At 44.6% G+C, this 16,838-nt stretch overlaps 1 protein-coding gene across 2 annotated transcripts in view; it reads left to right on the top strand.

The window, feature by feature from the left end:
- The window catches only part of ets1 (ETS proto-oncogene 1, transcription factor), a 32,013-nt gene that overhangs the window by 5,424 nt on the left and 9,751 nt on the right, over positions 1-16,838 (top strand). The window contains exons 2-5 of one of the 2 annotated variants that reach the window (XM_088939519.1): positions 11,783-11,902; positions 13,701-13,901; positions 14,175-14,249; positions 14,461-14,706. In XM_088939519.1, coding sequence (XP_088795645.1) covers positions 11,783-11,902; positions 13,701-13,901; positions 14,175-14,249; positions 14,461-14,706 — 642 coding nt within the window. Of the gene's footprint in view, positions 1-11,782; positions 11,903-13,700; positions 13,902-14,171; positions 14,250-14,460; positions 14,707-16,838 lie in introns of both variants that reach the window. The other variant, XM_088939518.1, reaches the window with a different exon arrangement.

The raw sequence follows: 16,838 nt of genomic DNA, 5'->3' as shown, positions 1-16,838 counted from the left end.
CATGGTTCTTCTGAAGGTTGAAGAAAAACTGTATACAGACCTTGCACAAATCGATTACTTTTGAGCATTTTTAATATCCTTTTCAAGTATCTTGAAAAACAAAACACAATCACTGCATTAAGATTAAACAGTTCCCAGAATGGATATCTTCAGCTTTGCCTCCATTGTCATGGACTGGAATTACAGGGCCAACAGAGATGTGACAAGAGCCTAATGGAGAGACCTATGACTAAATTAAAACCCCTCTAATTGTATATGAACTGAAATCTGACTTAAGAGTTTCTTTCACTTTAACGACAGTGGCCTGTAAAGCAGAGCTGAAAGTGTTTGCATCAGAAACAGGTGTGTTTGAGCAAAAATGCACAAGCCCAAGTGTGACAAGTGTTGATTACAAGCCTGTTTTAGCAGGGTGATCCATCCAAACAGCGATACACCTTGCCTTTTGCAGTTTCACCAATGGCTCACTTTCTGAATCCTTCCTTCAGACGTGGAAATCCTCCTTCCTTCTGTGGGAAGAGAGCGATTCTTCATTTTCGGCTGCCCAAGCACATCTTATTTAAACAATCGCCGACCACAATTCGCAAACCTGGCCTCACCAGAAACGCAGTTGTGCTCCTGCAATGTCTGTCAGGCATAGGGCTGCAGATTTGATCTGGTCAAGTTTTAAGATTGTGCTTGGCTAGATTGGTCCGCAGGCCTGAGGGCTTGCTGGGCAAGCTGAATGAAGGAATAAGTTGAAAGCAGATGTACAGTGCTATGCCTTCAAAGTGTCAGGTGAAGGCTCTTGATGTAGAAGGACAGAGCTGGGTGTCAATGCAAGGTAAATGTGGACCAGATGTCGCATGCACAATATGAGTAAAGTGTGCGTTGTGCACATAATATATCAGAACAGTCAAAGGTGGAGAAGAAAAAAAAAAGTCTTCATTTATGCCAAAAGCCTGTTGATTGTGATGAAGATCCTTTCATGATCGTCTTCAATGAACTGTGCAGGAGGGGAGTTCCATCAGAATACGAGCACCTCCACAGCCACTGAAGCCACAGTATTAAGCAAAAATACCCAAACTGAAAACACAAAGTTATTAGCGTAGAAGAAAATGCTTCTGGTTCGTGAGATGTGTGTGCAGCTGTGTGACGTATTTGTTTGCGTACACAAGCAGGATCTGATGCAGAGAATACATCACCAGCACAACAGCTCAGTGTTGTTGTTTCCCAGCAACTTCAGCAGAGGTACTGCTTTTAATTACAGTGAACTGTGTGGCCTACTGGAAGGTGTGAAAAGTGCACTTCCTTTCCAAAGAAGATAGCATGAGTTCTGTTCAGTTTTAATTGAGAGTTCCCCTTAATTGCTTAACAGGGTCGAGTGATTAACAGGAATCTCTGTCACGGGCAAGGCAAAAGTTGGTAGGGCTTTCTTTATCAGATGTTAAAAGCTGCACCTGTCTTCACTTGAAAGGGAAAATGCATGTCAAACATCCTATTGCACAAAAAGGACCCACACTATATTAAACCCAGACCAAAAGAGCTGGCTGAGGTCTGAGCTGCAAAGGGAGCAAACAGGACAAGGAGTGATTTCTCAGATCATTTCTCGACCGCATCACTCTCCCAAAATCTGCCTCGATTGTATTTCTTCTTGCAGTGAGCAGCTGTATAAACAGCATTGGCTGTTTCTGGTTTTCTATGATGTGGGCCAGTGGCTGAGGAAAACAAATGACTCTACTTAGGCAGTTTTATTTTTTTCTGGACGTGCACATCATTGATCCAGGTCATCAAAACTGATGTTTCAGTGCACACCGTGGAAGAGTTTACTGGGATGGGAGACGGGTAGCTCTACCCTGCTTTTGTGTGTTACAGTGCTAGTTCAGCAACATTGTTTCCCAGGGCTACTTTAAATATAAAGAGATTTTCAGTTTGCAAGCTCGATGGCGTGCCCTGGGGTAGTTAGGACAAATTGCACACTTGCTTCTTCAGTTTTGTATGGACCGGTGTGTAAAACCCACACCATCCAAAAGATTAACATCAGAAGACTTGTTTTTCTGTTTGGGGATTGAATCCAGCTGTGCTTGGTCATCCAAATACTCAAGGTGTTTCCCACTGTGGAGGGTGGTGCCTTGTCATCTGTATTGCTTTGTTGTAGCTGATAAAAGCTTTGTCATGAGAAGTCAGTCACAGGGGCACACAGCTGGCATTTGTGAGTGGCTCTGAGGTGGGAAATGAGTTCACCTATATGATTTTAGGTCAAATTAACACACAAACCATTGCAGTATGTTGGCATGGTATTCTGCAGAAGGGCACTTATTGAAAATAAAACTTTAAAACGACTTGATATTGTCCATAAAGGACACAGTTTGGCGAAAACATACCAGTAGTGTATGATAATTACTCCTGATTAACATAAAATAAAACACTGTTTACTGACTGACAAGAAACGGTTTCACAAAGAGAAACGTAGTTGTCCACAAGCTGATCCCTGATTCCTAACAGAATTATCTGAAAAATGCCAAACGCAGCCAAATTCCCCCCAAAGAAACAACCGTGAGCTGGAAAGTAATTAGCTGGTGGGCTTTCACATTTAATGAACCGCCGCGCCTCCTCCCCCAGCTGCCCTCCCTGCAGCCACATGACCTCGTCTCACGTCAGCTCCTCTCTTTATGTGTCGTCTGCCTCGGGCGGCGCTGTCTCAGACCTGCAGTCCAGCCTGGCTTATTACTGACTCACAGCGCCTCAAACGTGCTCGCCTCCACTGAGTAACTTCCACAGAGCCACGCAGGGCACCACTCATTCTTACTCTGCATACAGCTGATGCAAAGCGAGGGAGCGCTTCCTAGAATTGTAACTAGCTTTTTAACGCCACTGTGTAATAGCGGGCAAGTGGGTGTACGTGTAATGTTCACATCTTTGGCTAATTCTTTTTTAACACCCAGCGTCCCTGCAATTTAATAGGCGGCTCTAAATCAAGAGAGATGCGGCCTTCGGATTATTAGATACAGTTAAGTTTTTGATTGTCTTTCCTCTAGACCTCGGTGTCGTATCCACCTCCGCACAGCGATGCGCTTGTTGTCCCCGGCTTTTAAATTAGCTGGATAAACCATCTGTTGCCATTTAACAAATTGAATTCTCAGGGATCGTAACCTGATTGACTGGGACAGTGGATGTGTTCTTCTTCCGTTCACTGGAACAGATCGTTTTTAGCAAGTTGAGCAACGCGTCTCCATAAATACAGAGGACGTCTTTGCCCTACTGGTGGATTGCACAAACATTCTGGTCACATAATGGAAATCCCCACACATAAGTAATTATATATAGACACACACTGCATACACACAAACATATGTATATATATATAAACCTTCAAAGTAGAGTACGTGTTAGTTGTACAGTTCACTAGTTACCTACAGTAGGTGCTTCATGTACATGAGTAATACGCTACGTTTTGGTGCATTCTTGTGCTGCATTTACTAGACTTTGGAAAGGAGAAGTGTGGTGACGCACCTTCAAAATGGGATACACATGGCCTTTGAAATAAATTGGAGGTCGGTCGGGGGGAATTTGTGCAGCTGGGCTGCTTTCCTCTCTGTCCTGCGCTCGCAGTTCAGAGGCGAGCTGTGTTCAGGGCGATTAGTGTAGGCGTCTGGCAGAGGCTGGAGGGGGGCCGGCGGTAACGAGCCCCCGAGTTTGACACCGCCCGTGTCGCCTGGGAGAGCTGGGAGGGGGAAGCACACCGGGGGGGCTTCTCCTCAGACCTCTCGGTCAGGGTCCGCACGGCGGTGCGCACGTCTGTTTCAGGGCACGGCGGCTCGGTCCGATTCACGGGACGGCGGAAACTGCCGGCTCGAAATAAAAAAAAAAGAATACGGTTGTTTTGTTAACATTTCGTCGGCATTTAGTCTGACGCAAGTCATTACAGAGACGCGCCTAGCCAACTGTTCGGTTTAAATCAAAGGCACATGGTTTCTTTTCAGGAAGTATCGGGGAACGTGCTGTCCAATGCCCTTGTTAGACCCTTGAAGTGGCGTGGGGCGAGTGGGGGCAGTGCGGTACTGTGTGGACTGTCAGCGTGAGGGGGGCTGTTACATCATGATCTTTATCAGCCCCCTCCGACTCTGGACAAGGCAGAGGAAACAATTTATATTTCTGCCGCCTTAATCTCTTTCTCACTTCCTTCTTTAACTCATGCCATCATTGTGGTTTACAGTAAAGGATTTATTCTGAGGCAGCAGAGTCCTGACTTTTTTCCCCTCTCTCCTCTAAGTGCAACCAGCGACGTATTTCAGAAATCAAAGGCCTTTGGTAAAAATGGGATGTTTTTTGGGTTTTTTTTTCCACTTTAAAAAGTGAGGCTACTAATTCAATTAACAGGCCAGTAGCAGTTGTAAACATCTACATTGAAATAACAATCTACCATATTTAACTTGAACTTTTTATCCTGTTCTATCAGTCTTTGTGCTTCTCTCAACTGTTTCCTATGTCCATCTAACAGGTTACAGTTGGTATTTGTTAATCTGGTGTAACAGATTCTTAAAGCACCCACAGTGCTCAAGATAAGAACTGTAAGATATGATAAGGGAATTTTGTTTAAATTCACGTGACTCCTGTTGCTCTACATAATGACAAAAGCAAGTGTCGTTTGCTGGGAGCGCCATGAAGCCTGTACTTCATCAGTACCCTGGTTGTGGTGTTTTAGTAAACTGTGAGGAAACTGCACTTTCAAATATTAGATTTTTTTTCCCGGGGAATATAGGAGTGAGTCGTGGCACTCTGTGACATTGCAGTGGTAGAATGTAAACAGAATTTTGGGTCTATCTCCCTTGTGTTTGGTTTAGCATATAAACAGTTTCTCCGCTTTTTTTAATCAAACCTAAGCCTGTGTTTCTGAGCCGTGGATAATCTCCCAAGACTGTTTACATTGCATATATGCTGATAAGTCAACAGCCCTTCAGATACTCACAGGCTCTGTTCTCTGGGCCACCAGTAGGAACAGGAAGCAGAAACACAATCATCAAGAAAAGAGCGTATTTAAGAACGTATGAACAGTAACAAATGAGAGGGCGCCATTTGGTAGTTAATTAATCCCAGGGTCTCATCAGGCCACTATTTGAAAAGGAGCCAGGATACCGGTTTGAAAACAGTGTTCAGTCAATTTTTAAAGTTTTTTTTTTATCTTTATGCTTGTGGTGATGTTTTGTTTAGGTGCGGGAAGAGAGCGCGGACAGGGTTCTGTCTTAAAGTAAGGTTTCCTGATAATCTCAAATAAAAGATGGATTGCGTTCATTGAAGGACATTACAAGCAGAAAATTAATTTCATGTGCAATTTCGGTCGTTCTCAAATTCAACAGAATCCATACATATATATACCGAGTGGCAATAATGGAGTAATGGATGTAGTAGCATTTGGTGCATTTTTAATGCCTCTCAGTGTATACATATAATTAAAATCCAGAAAATAAATCACAAGAGAAAGGTAAGGTTGGTGTGCTGGGACCGACCATTCATACACAATAAATGAGCATTAAATAAAAGCCGTCGCTGTTACTCTGAACACAGTTTAAGCTGTGCATTTTAATTCCTGGGGCCAGCAAGCACTCTGTACCAATCTTCAGGACGCCGGCCACATGTTTCCAAAGCTGACAGAGGTTGTCAGGTTGCCACTCCGTTCTCGTGTGGGGTGCGCTCCCTTTCACAGGCGCCGGAAAGGAAATGGTTTTAATAACCGACAACGTTCTATCCAGTCAGACTGTCGGCAGAGGGGGGTCACCGGTGACACTCTCTGGTGCAGTCAGACTGAAACTCGAAAGGCACCTACAGCCCCACCGACCCGCCCGGCCTGCTGTCAGAGCTGTTCGCGGGCTGACGTCACTGCCAGGGAAAGGAGCATGTGTTTCCCATTCAGTGGCTCCTCAGAATGCGGGGAATTTCCATTATTTCCGGCGGGAATTCTGTCAGCCGGGGCGAATGGGTGTGCGTGCGAGTGTGACAGCGCGGGGCTGAGGGGACGGGGGGGGGCGCAGAGCTCTTCATTTAGGAGCAGGGAGCGGCGGGGCCGAGATGGGGGGGGGGGGGAACGCCGAAGGTGTGGGGTGGCGACAGGGTTGGGTAACCGAAACCGCACGGTGAAGAGAGCTCTCTTCTCGAAGGCCGCAAAAAAATGAAGCGTTTTGTCTTATCTCTTCAGATATTTTTAAAAGTGTAGCTCTTGAGGCACAGAATGCCAGTTTTTGTGTTTAAAAAATGATCAGGCGGTCAGCAGAGAGTGTCTAAGAATAGGCATCTGTTACGGGGGGGGGGGGGGGGGGGGGACTCTTGCTGGTTACATTCTTTCGAAACTGTTAATGACCCTAGAGCAGAGCAGGCCTACGCGGGCTTGGCACTGGTCTGAGAGCGCCGAAGAAGCCAGGGTTTCTATTCCTGTCACTCGCCTCTGTATTCAGATGGAAATCAAAATATAGCAGAACAGTAGCCTACTTACAGCAGAGGAGCCTATAAAGTGCTGAATAGGCCTGCTTCATGCCGGGATGGTGTACTGCCTCTGTGTTCCCAGGCTAAAAAAAGAGTGTCTCTGATAGTGGCGACACCTCCAGATAAGACTCAATGAATAAGCAAGGTGCATTGTTCTCATACTGACAAATAATTCAAGACTAGGGTCTCTACAGGGCTGGTCAGGGTCAGGACTTGGATGTGAAACGAGCTGCCCTTTGTACAGCACACCCACGTGTAGTGACAGAGTTTGTCTCCGTTGCGGTGGGCATTAACACAGGAGTAAAGACCTATGGGGGGTCGTGACCATGCATTTCTGAGCCACAGTCCGCTTCCCTCTCGCTTCATTCCAACGTGAGCCTATTTCTTGTTTTTATAACCATTGTTTATCGTTTTCTTGTTTTATGACGTAGCTGCTGTTTAGACTTGAATTGTCCTGACACCCTAAAAAATATGTGTAATTACACAATTAGAAACATTCATAAATGCATACAGAACAATGACTGGATTAGGACCAAGTGAAGTTGCGGGATGTGTTAAAATGATACATATGTCTTGTTTGCTGCAGCGTTTTAGACTGCCTGTCAATGTTTGCCAGCTCTACGCTGGCATTGCATCATTTCTGCGAGCCGTCTATGAATGAACACAGTCGGGAGTCGAAGCAATAAGAAGTTATTGTTCTGCTCTGATGTCAGGAGTTTAGGATGGCTTTGAATATCCCATTCATTTCGTCTTGTGGGCAGCTCACATTACAGCCAACTGAGTCAGCCTGAGCCCCACACCTCTCTCCTCTCTGAGGCCTTCAGCTGTGCTGCGGAATTGCGATTTCATGCACAGCTCTGACATGGGGGGGGAGAGACGCTACTAATGGGGTTCATGTGTTTCTCCCTTGAGCGGGGCTATTCAGAGTCCTGGCGGGGAACCGGCCGGAGTTAAATATGAGTGCTAGCAGGTAGAGGGCTCTGGCACGCGGCCTTGTGTCGGAGTTTCTTTATCATATTAAGAAAACAACCACCTGGCACGACTGGCCTTGTGTCTGTGGCTGTTCTTGAAAGGAAAGTCCAAGGACTCTGGTGTTGTGCACAGACGTCTGCGCTACTGGCATGATGGGGCTTTCAGATCCAGGCACACAGCTTCTGGAGCTGGCATGCCTCCCCTTTCCCCTTGGCGATGTCTGACATCTTTTAACCAGCTACAGATAAAGGCCTGAAACATACACTTTACTACGTATTATCTCATGCTGATGATTCGCTTTCATGCTATACACCAGGGCCTTGAAGATAGAAACTAAGAATGTAGCGATTTCTGGTTTTCTTTTCCATTTTTTTACTTACAATGATTGAATATGTATTTTGTGAGTAGTGCATGCCTCTTTGACCCTGTTAGTACAGGTTCTTTTATTGTTCCCTTGACCTGTGAGCAAAAAGATGCTACTAAACAAATTAAGGAAAAGGAAGTTAAGCTTCTAAGATAATCTGATCACTGCTCTACATTGGAAAACCATCTAAAGCGCATGGGCAAATATCCCAATAAGCTCTAATATCCCCATATGCCAATATCCGTTTTCAGGGACAATCAGAATCTTGGAAAGTACACTGCTGTGACAGAAGTAGTCACTATCTCTTCTGTGTCACTCACAAAGATGGATGAGTCCTTTCAGTTAGGACTGGTGGCTGGAATCACACTACCCGATACAGCACTCGAGACTGTACAGCTTAAGGGCTGGACTTTAAATTACTGGTGAGTGAGTTGTGAAATTCTATCCAAAAGAGTAACCCTTTCAAGAGTGAATGCAAAACAGTTAAAAGAACCCCCCCCCCTCTTTCTGGTGCAGATTCTTTCCATCACATTTTCAAATATGCTCTGAAAAATGTTGCTTCAGAAAGCGACTGTTGCTTCTATTTTCTCCGAATTAAAGTGTCTCAGCTCCCCTGTATTTGGTTGCAGTTCACGTTTTAGTGGAAAGTAGATCATTTGTACTTTATGAAGCAGTTGTAACATTCATGTCTGGTCGTAACTTTAATGCAGAGCTACAAAGTCACTGACATTTGGGCTGTTGATGTGAAAAACAGTTTTTTTTTTTCACAAATGTATAAAACAATTGAGCTAGGCCTCAGTGACCTTTATATACTGGGGAGCTTAGCACTGCATACTTTGTACCGCTGTCATTTAGAGACCACAACCACTGACTGTAGGCAGCACTGGGTGAAACGCTTGCTATCCAAGATGAATGAGGTTAAAAAAAATGAATGATCTACCCCTGCCCTAGAGGCTGAAGAGACATTCTGTTAAAAAAAATAGCTCTCCTGAATAAAAAAAGCAGCAAAGAGCTACAGAGACTATCACATAAAAGAGCATTTTTAGATTATTTTTTCAGAAAACAGGGACTGTCTACACACCTGCCACCAGCGTCAATCTTGCTACCCGCAATACCAGAAGAAAGAGGTGCTTTTCGAGAAGTCCTCCATGTTAAACGGTTTCTAGTTTGCGTGGGAGAGCGTAAGGCTATGAGGAGAAGGTCTTTTAGGGTTCGAAACGGGTTCGAAAGTGCAGATGAACTCTCTACCTCATCCACTTCAAATACACTGTCCTGAGGTGCTGCCAACTTCAGTTCCTGACAGAAGCCATCCTCAACCCCCTGTTCCCAAATACAGACTCCGATACAGGGAGAAAAAAATTCAGGACACAGGTCACACACTCTTGCCATTGTTTCTATAAAAGCCGGTTGTCTAAGGGAAGACAAATTTGCTGTGTCCACGGGCTCATCTACTGTACGTGACAGCAAAAAATGGCTGGGTGAGACAGAAGATACACAAACTATATCATTTCATGTAACGCATAAAGTCATTTGTAATGGAAACATGCAAACAAGCTCTCTTTACCCCCGAGAACAATTTAAACACTCATTAGCGCAGGTTTATTTCAAGCTTTCCCCTGTTGAGCAAACGTGTTCAAATCTCACAAAAAGGAACAAGAGTGTACAGTTTAATCAGAGTATCCGAAACGTGCCTTCATGTAGTGCCGACATGAAAACTACTTCTCAGATGACAGAAATGCTCCACATGAAACTTATCAAGTGAGCACTGTGTAGGGTATGACCCTTAAATGGAAAGTAAACAAAATCTTTGACTAATCAAGTTAGGCAACAGATCATTCTGCTGAACATCCATTTCAGTGCTCTGCATAATGTAGCTTGTCATCTTCAAACATTTGAGTCAGCAAATTTAATACCCATCATTGGAGAGTTTGATGACAATAGGGGTGATATTAAGGGAAGGGAGATTACTTGCAGGCAGATGTTGTGCGCTTCATATGGGACCGTTTTGCTTTTATGAAGCAATAAAAATATCCTTGAATTACAGCTCACACTGGGGTGAAAAATGCTTTTTTCCCCCCCAGATCATACAGGGAACTGGGGTGTCTAGGCTTATTGTGGTCTGCAAAATTTGCTCATCTGATACTTGATAACAATAGTTCCAGTCTCCAATCCTACAGTTCTCATCCTGTTTTTTTTCCTGCTAATCTGCTAATATTTTCTTGGCTGTTGTTCGCTGGAGTCTTCGTGTTTTCAAAAGCTCTTAATAGCCCTCTTGTGTGCTACTAATGAGACTGTGATTGCTTGGATTATCAGACATTATCACTTGCCTGAACCTGAGACTTCACAATCCTTTAACTTTGTTTTAGTTGTTTTGGGTGTAGCTCAAAATGGCACTGTGACGTGTTCTACACGGCTTCCCTGGGCTTGGGTCAGTGTTCATCGGCGCTCGGTTTAATCGGTCGGGCACACCGAAGAACCGCGCAAGTCTCGAAAGGTTTCACGACACTTTGTCCTCTTTGTGGAATCAGATCTCCTTGCCTTGGCTGGGCCAGAGCTTTCAGGCACCCCGTGCTGCGTGTCTCCCCCCTGGGGGCTGGTGAAGCTAATTAAATCTGTGTAAGTCATCAGGGGCTGTTTAAGGCATCAAAGAGGGCTCTGTCTCAGGCTCTGTACCCAATGGCCCTGAGTGGAGAACAGTAGCCCATGTGTCAGAAAAGACAGCGCCTGGTGTGACATCACCAGATTGCTCTTTGACCTCTGGCTCTGGCTCTGCTGACCCCTGTTGTGTTCAGCTACAGTATCTCCTCTGTCTCTGTGTGGATATGGGGTGTGTGGTGATGGCAACAAAATGAGGGGGTGGGGGGGGGGTGATGCACTTCATTAATTAGCATGTGGGCCCTCCTATTGTGCGTTGGGCTATGGGGGGTCCTCTCCCACACACATGATGTGTTTATAGGCCACATCCAGGACAATGTGGCTTTGGGGTCGGGTGTCCGGGGTGAGAGATCAGCAAGATTTGATGCCGATTACAAAGTGAAGCGGACTAGTCGGTACCCAATAGCTACATGTGAGGCCGAACTCAAATAAACAAGCAGGGCTGCCCTGCAGACGGACTCTCTGTGATCCAACAGGGAAATCTAATTAACATACAGTGTACTCTGCAGACAGCATTGCCGCACTGCACGCTGTACTTTTAGCTTATGAACTGTTCTTGCATTGTATAACAGCATTTCAAGCTCTTGCGTAATATTACTTTATGCCGCGCAGTATAAAGATTACCTCCTACTTTTTAATATTCAAATGCCTTTCATTTACTAGGTGGCAATCCAAACCTTTTGCTCTAAAGGCAATTAGCATGCAAATTTAAAGGTGAAAATGACATGAGACACCACTCCGGGGTGGGTGTGGGGATTTAAATAAAGAGAACCTTTTTAATTAGAAGGTTTTGGAATTTGCACTGGATTTTACGGTGACATGGACACATGACCAACATGTGAACCGAAGGCTGTCTGCTTAACGTAGAATTCAACAAGTGCTTAAGTTTTGCGGTATTCATCGGTGTTGCCAATGTTTGTGTTGAAAGTTAAGCTTTTAGGGAACGAATTCAAACCAGAACAACTTGGTAATATAAATCATAAAAGTGAATATTACAATACAGTTTGGACCGATGCTCACGAGAATCTTTGAAAGTCAAAGGCAAACATGTTAAAAATAAAACAAGCAGTGGAGTTTGGATTTATTGACTTTTGAGGTGATGAATACTTTGATGTATAAAAACGCTGTGCAGGCAGTTGCCAAAACTGGAAGGAATAGGAGTGTGTTTGGACATGTGCCTGGGCCATTCATCCAGGTGGGGCTGCACACTGGTGGTGGTGGTGAATCCCCATTACCTGTAAAGCACTTTGGGTGGGGCGTCCAGAAGAGCGCTATATAAGTGTAAGCAATTATTATTACTATGCCACTCAAGGGCTCTGTCTCGGTCTTTCCTGACAGATCTGGAGTGCAGTGATGTTCCCTTGCTCACCCCCGGAAGTAAAGAGATGATGTCACAAGCCTTGAAAGCCACCTTCAGCGGGTTCACGAAGGAGCAGCAGAGGCTCGGAATACCGAAAGGTAACCTGCCCCTCTCCCGTTCAGAGCCGAGAGAGAGACGCGCAGAAATCTCGAGTCGGCGCTGCCGCTGGTGGTGTCCTGAAAATATCCGAGCACCGACCTTGCGTTTGAAAGCGCACGTCTACCATCGGAACGGATCAATGCGGAGTTAAAACCATCTGGTTCCTTGCCCAGCATAGGTTGTGCTTCAAGCTTGAAAGGTTTATCTGCATTTAATGAGTTCCTCCCACACAGGAGAATGACTGTAGCCTTGAGCAGACACAGGCTGCTGGGTTAACAGTGGGGCATAGGATAGTGGAGAAACCATGGACCTCAGGTAGATCTGAAAAGAGAGTCTGGAAGATCCCCATTTTTCTGTTGGGCTCAGAATGTGTTCCATGTCTCCAAGACTTACAATTCCCCCAAACTGTATCTACATCAGAATAAAGTAAAAGGGTAAGGAGAGACTTCTGTGGAAATGGCAAAGGCTTGGCCCCAACAGGAATTGTGTTGTTCTAAAAGGGAGTTTATGAATGTCTCAAACTAGAAACGTGTTATTTCCTCGTTTTAAGAAGTAGGAATGTCTGAAAGTGAAAGGCAATCTTGCGCAGGAGGATGGCAGACAGTGATTCACTAATTGAGGAAGGTCATCAGAAGTTCTATACCAGTCCTGACAGTGTAGGAAATATTTCATTTGTGGGGAGTTGATATCAGTCTGGAAAAAGACAGGCAAAGAGTGTAGTAATGTCTGTTTTGAGCGTCTACAGAATATATGCTTATCTACTGCGCAGCTAAAATACCACAAGTATTATGCGGGGGTAAAGTTCTGTACACATGGGAATTTCAGTGCACAATGTCTTTGCACGATAACCACATACTTAATTAGACAGCTTACATGCTGCCTTCAAATGTTGTGAATATCAAAATCATTCACAACGAATCTGATGGAATCTGTATGCCAGTTGAAACGGTTAGATATGAAAAGAGGTGCTGTTTCAAATATCCTAAACGGTTGAGTTCAATGGCAATGATATATTTTATTTTTTTGTAAAATGGAAAGCTTTGTGTCCCTGGTGAATCAAAGTTATTTTAAATGTCAGGCTCTTCAGAAAAAGAAAAACTATAATCACAGTGGATTGCACAACAGTCAGTGATGTTGAACCTAACTCTTCAGGCTTAACACTTCAGTTTATTAGAAAGGTTTCACTTTCCGGTATTTATAACAGATTGGTAAAAAAGTTCGAATAAATTGGTAGCGGTTGTTTCTACCACCAATAATCTTCATGACGTGTGAGAAATGCGAATGTAAGAAATGCTTTGTACATGGATTATAGTTAATGATCAGACATTCACAAGACTAATTTTTTCATAACCCGATGAAGGACGAAAGACCCTGAAAAGAATATATAATAAAGGGTAGCATTACCACAAATTAAGAAAACCATCATATCCCACTCACACCACCAACTGGCAGTCATTACGCAACTGTTAGAAATGCTGTTCTACTCATTGCAAGTAACTCACGATAATCTTACATTGTGTTGGAACAGACACCTGTAACTTTCAGTCAGCAGAGTAAAATATAAATGCAAGGCATGTGAAAAGTGAAAAAGATTTTATTGCCACTGTCAGTTGCTTTGCTCAGTGTAATTTACTTGAGGTACTTGAGAAGAGAGGGCTGCTCTGTTTGAAATACTGCTGAGAGTGCTGCGATAGTGGGAAGGACCAAGGACAGATGTTCCTGCACAGAGCAATTATCAAGGTAACCCCCTTTTTCTGGTTAGAGCCTTGACCTTTCTTGCTGTGCTTCCCCGTCCAGATCCCAGGCAGTGGACAGAGACCCATGTCATCGAGTGGCTGACGTGGACCGTGAACGAGTTCAGCCTGAAAAACGTGGACTTTCACAAGTTCTGCATGAACGGCGCCAGTCTCTGCGCTCTGGGGAAAGAGCGCTTTTTGGACCTCGCCCCCGACTTTGTAGGAGACATCCTCTGGGAACATCTTGAGATGCTGCAGAAAGGTACAGCTTTGATCTCTGTGCACATTTACCAGCACTGCTCGGGTCTAGCCCTGAGCTGCACACCAGCATCAGTATTGTTGAAAAATAATATTCTTCCTGCAGAACACTGCCTAAGGACTGTGTTCTGTATATAGATTTATATATTTTAGAGATTTTCAGTCACTGTAGAGTGACTGCCCTGTCTTGTACTTACACAGAGCAGCTTTTAGTCTGGGTAGAGAGTTGACGTGACAGATGTTTTCCTAACTGTGACACCTATCTTTCATGAAGAAGACGTGAAGCATTTCCCTGTCAACGGACTGACCTCCAACATCCAGGAATCCCGCTATACCTCAGATTACTTCGTCAGTAAGTGCCTTTCCCTCCTCCGTACAATACAGCTCCTTCTGAGGGTTATTTTTGCTCCTTGCCGAGTTGCTCTTTCACGGTGTTCTGAAAGACTCGTTTTTCGTAGCTTCGTAACTCCTCACCATTCGGGCATTTTGCAAAGCAAGATGCTGTTTGCCAATTCCCATTCTTGGGCACTGATGATCCCTCGTTGATTTTCTTTCTTTGCCAGGCTATGGCATCGAGCATGCCCAATGCGTTCCTCCATCGGAATACTCCGAGCCAGGCTTCATTACGGAGTCGTACCAGACGCTGCACCCCATCAGCTCGGAGGACCTGCTGTCCCTGAAGTACGAGAGCGACTACCCCTCCGTGATCCTCCGCGACGCCCCTCTTAACCCCCTACAGGGGGACTACTTCTCCATCAAGCAGGAGGTCATCTCCCCCGACAACATGTGCGTGGGGCGCATCAGCCGAGGTAAGAGCCCCCCCCCCCCCGACCCAGGCACCCCCACAGGCAGGGGCAGCAGGAGATTCACCTTCTGCACCTTCTGACCGATTCAGGGCACGTCCATTAAGCTCATCTAAAACATGGCTCTTATCCAGCTGTGCCATATTAGGGAGCAGCTGAGCTCCATGAAGCATACAAGATCACGGACGAGGGGCAAACTGCCGATTACACCTGAGAACTGTTAGAGGAAGAATACACATTTCAGGAGATCTCCGTCTGTCTGAATGCCTATCTGCCCTTTCCAGACATTTGATATATATATAGAAGATTTTTTATTGCAAAGTCATTAAAAGAGTTAGAGAGTACACTATCTTACATTCACTTTCCTTATTCAATTAAGCTATAGATTATGCCATGTGTCCCTCACATTCTACAAATATTTAAAGATTATTCTTCATGAATTTGATACACTTATTCTTATGAGAGCAGCAATATGTTCCGACCATACAAGAGAACAACTGCCTGAAGCTTAGCTGTGTAGTGTGTATACATAAAGCACACGTGTAAACATCATAGCCCAGCCCTGGACAGAAATAGGTATTGCACTGCTTTCCAGCTTCAGAGTCCCGTTTGAATAAGCTGAAAAAAAAAAGTCAATAGCTTTATCGCCGCTAATCATGATTTTAAGTCATTGCTGTGGTGAGCTCCGTGTGCTGTAGGTTTCTAATGAATGCTCTCCGTTACCTTGCCTGCATTTTCTTTGTGCTGCAATGCCACATCTGTAGTTTACCAAGTCCAGAAGAAGCTCAATGGTTTGGTTGTGGTTCAAAACAAACACGCCTTAACCGTTTGACTCTGCACAGCTGAGAACTAGACTGAATTGTTGTTTTTTTTCACTGTAAACCTTGCAGTGAAGCCACACAGCTCTCTGCGCCCCGAGCACCTCTGTCTTTTATGTAAAACAACAAGAAGGAGATAACCCGAATAAGCGCCTTTTTCTGCCTTTGCCTCCTGTGTGGCTTTGAAGTTCAGGGTGAATGAGACAGGCAGCAGAAAACAGAAAACCAAGGAGACCGGGTTCCGATAAACTCCTGTACTCGGTTTGCTCCCTGTATGTCAGATTTTTTACTTGCTGTGTTTCTGAGAGGAAGAATTTTATGTACAAATAAGCCAAGAGACCAGTTCTTTGAAACAACACATAGTTAGGCCATTCCACAAGATACACTTCGCTCTGACTGACTTTGACTTACATATCCCAGTTTTGGCAGTTCAGCGCATTTCCTCAACAGTGGGAAAATATTTGTGGTACCAATGTACAACCTCCATGTGGCTTCGATTTTGTAATCGAAGATCTCTGACTCAGCAGCCTTTTGGCATATCTTTCATTCTGAAGAAAAAAGAAGCTTTCAGCTAAGTACACACACATATGAAGGACATGGCGTCTAAAAGTAATTTGCACTCGATTTTCAGAATACAAACGCCCAACTTTCCATGTGTGAGATGAAGTGGGAGTTTGACGAAGGGGCACTGTAAGAGTCTGTAAAGTGTGAATCGGGTGGGGCTGCAACACCCTGCACAAAGAATCGTCTCCATTGAAGTCATCACAGAGGCACAGAATTAAAACACGCGGTCCAATCAATGCTGGATCCAACACTGCTTCTGGGCTGGGATTCGCTATATCAAATCCATTGAACCCTTGAAAAAAATACATTATCACCCCAAGCATCTCAGGAGCACTGCCCACTATGCTCACTGAAGTCATTCAGTTTCTGCAGATTCTAAGTTACCACCGTAACTTAAGTGGATGAGGTGAAAAGCAACTTCTGAGTGTTCCCTCCCTCATTTCTGTAGTACAGCAGGGGCTTGGCATTCAAAAGTGTTTGGCACCAAGAACCATCGCAAATAACCAAATTAGCACATAACCACCCCTGTAGCGTCACATGATGTATTACAGTATATAGTATGTAGGGTCAAAAGACATATGCAACCCTCACTTGTATAATAATAAAAATACTCATGTTTTGGCTTTAAGTTAATTAAAATAACATTGCTCCACCGTAACAAGCAACAGTAATCACAAACTTCCCTGCTCCATGATTAGCACCCCACTGTAATGACGTGGCAAGAAACCGTCAACACAACTGTCAGGGAGCCCGGAC

This window comes from Atractosteus spatula, chromosome 22, assembly GCF_055471065.1.
Source record: "Atractosteus spatula isolate fAtrSpa1 chromosome 22, fAtrSpa1.hap1, whole genome shotgun sequence".
Lineage (NCBI taxonomy): Eukaryota > Metazoa > Chordata > Actinopteri > Semionotiformes > Lepisosteidae > Atractosteus > Atractosteus spatula.
This window is presented reverse-complemented; position numbering and strand designations above follow the sequence as displayed.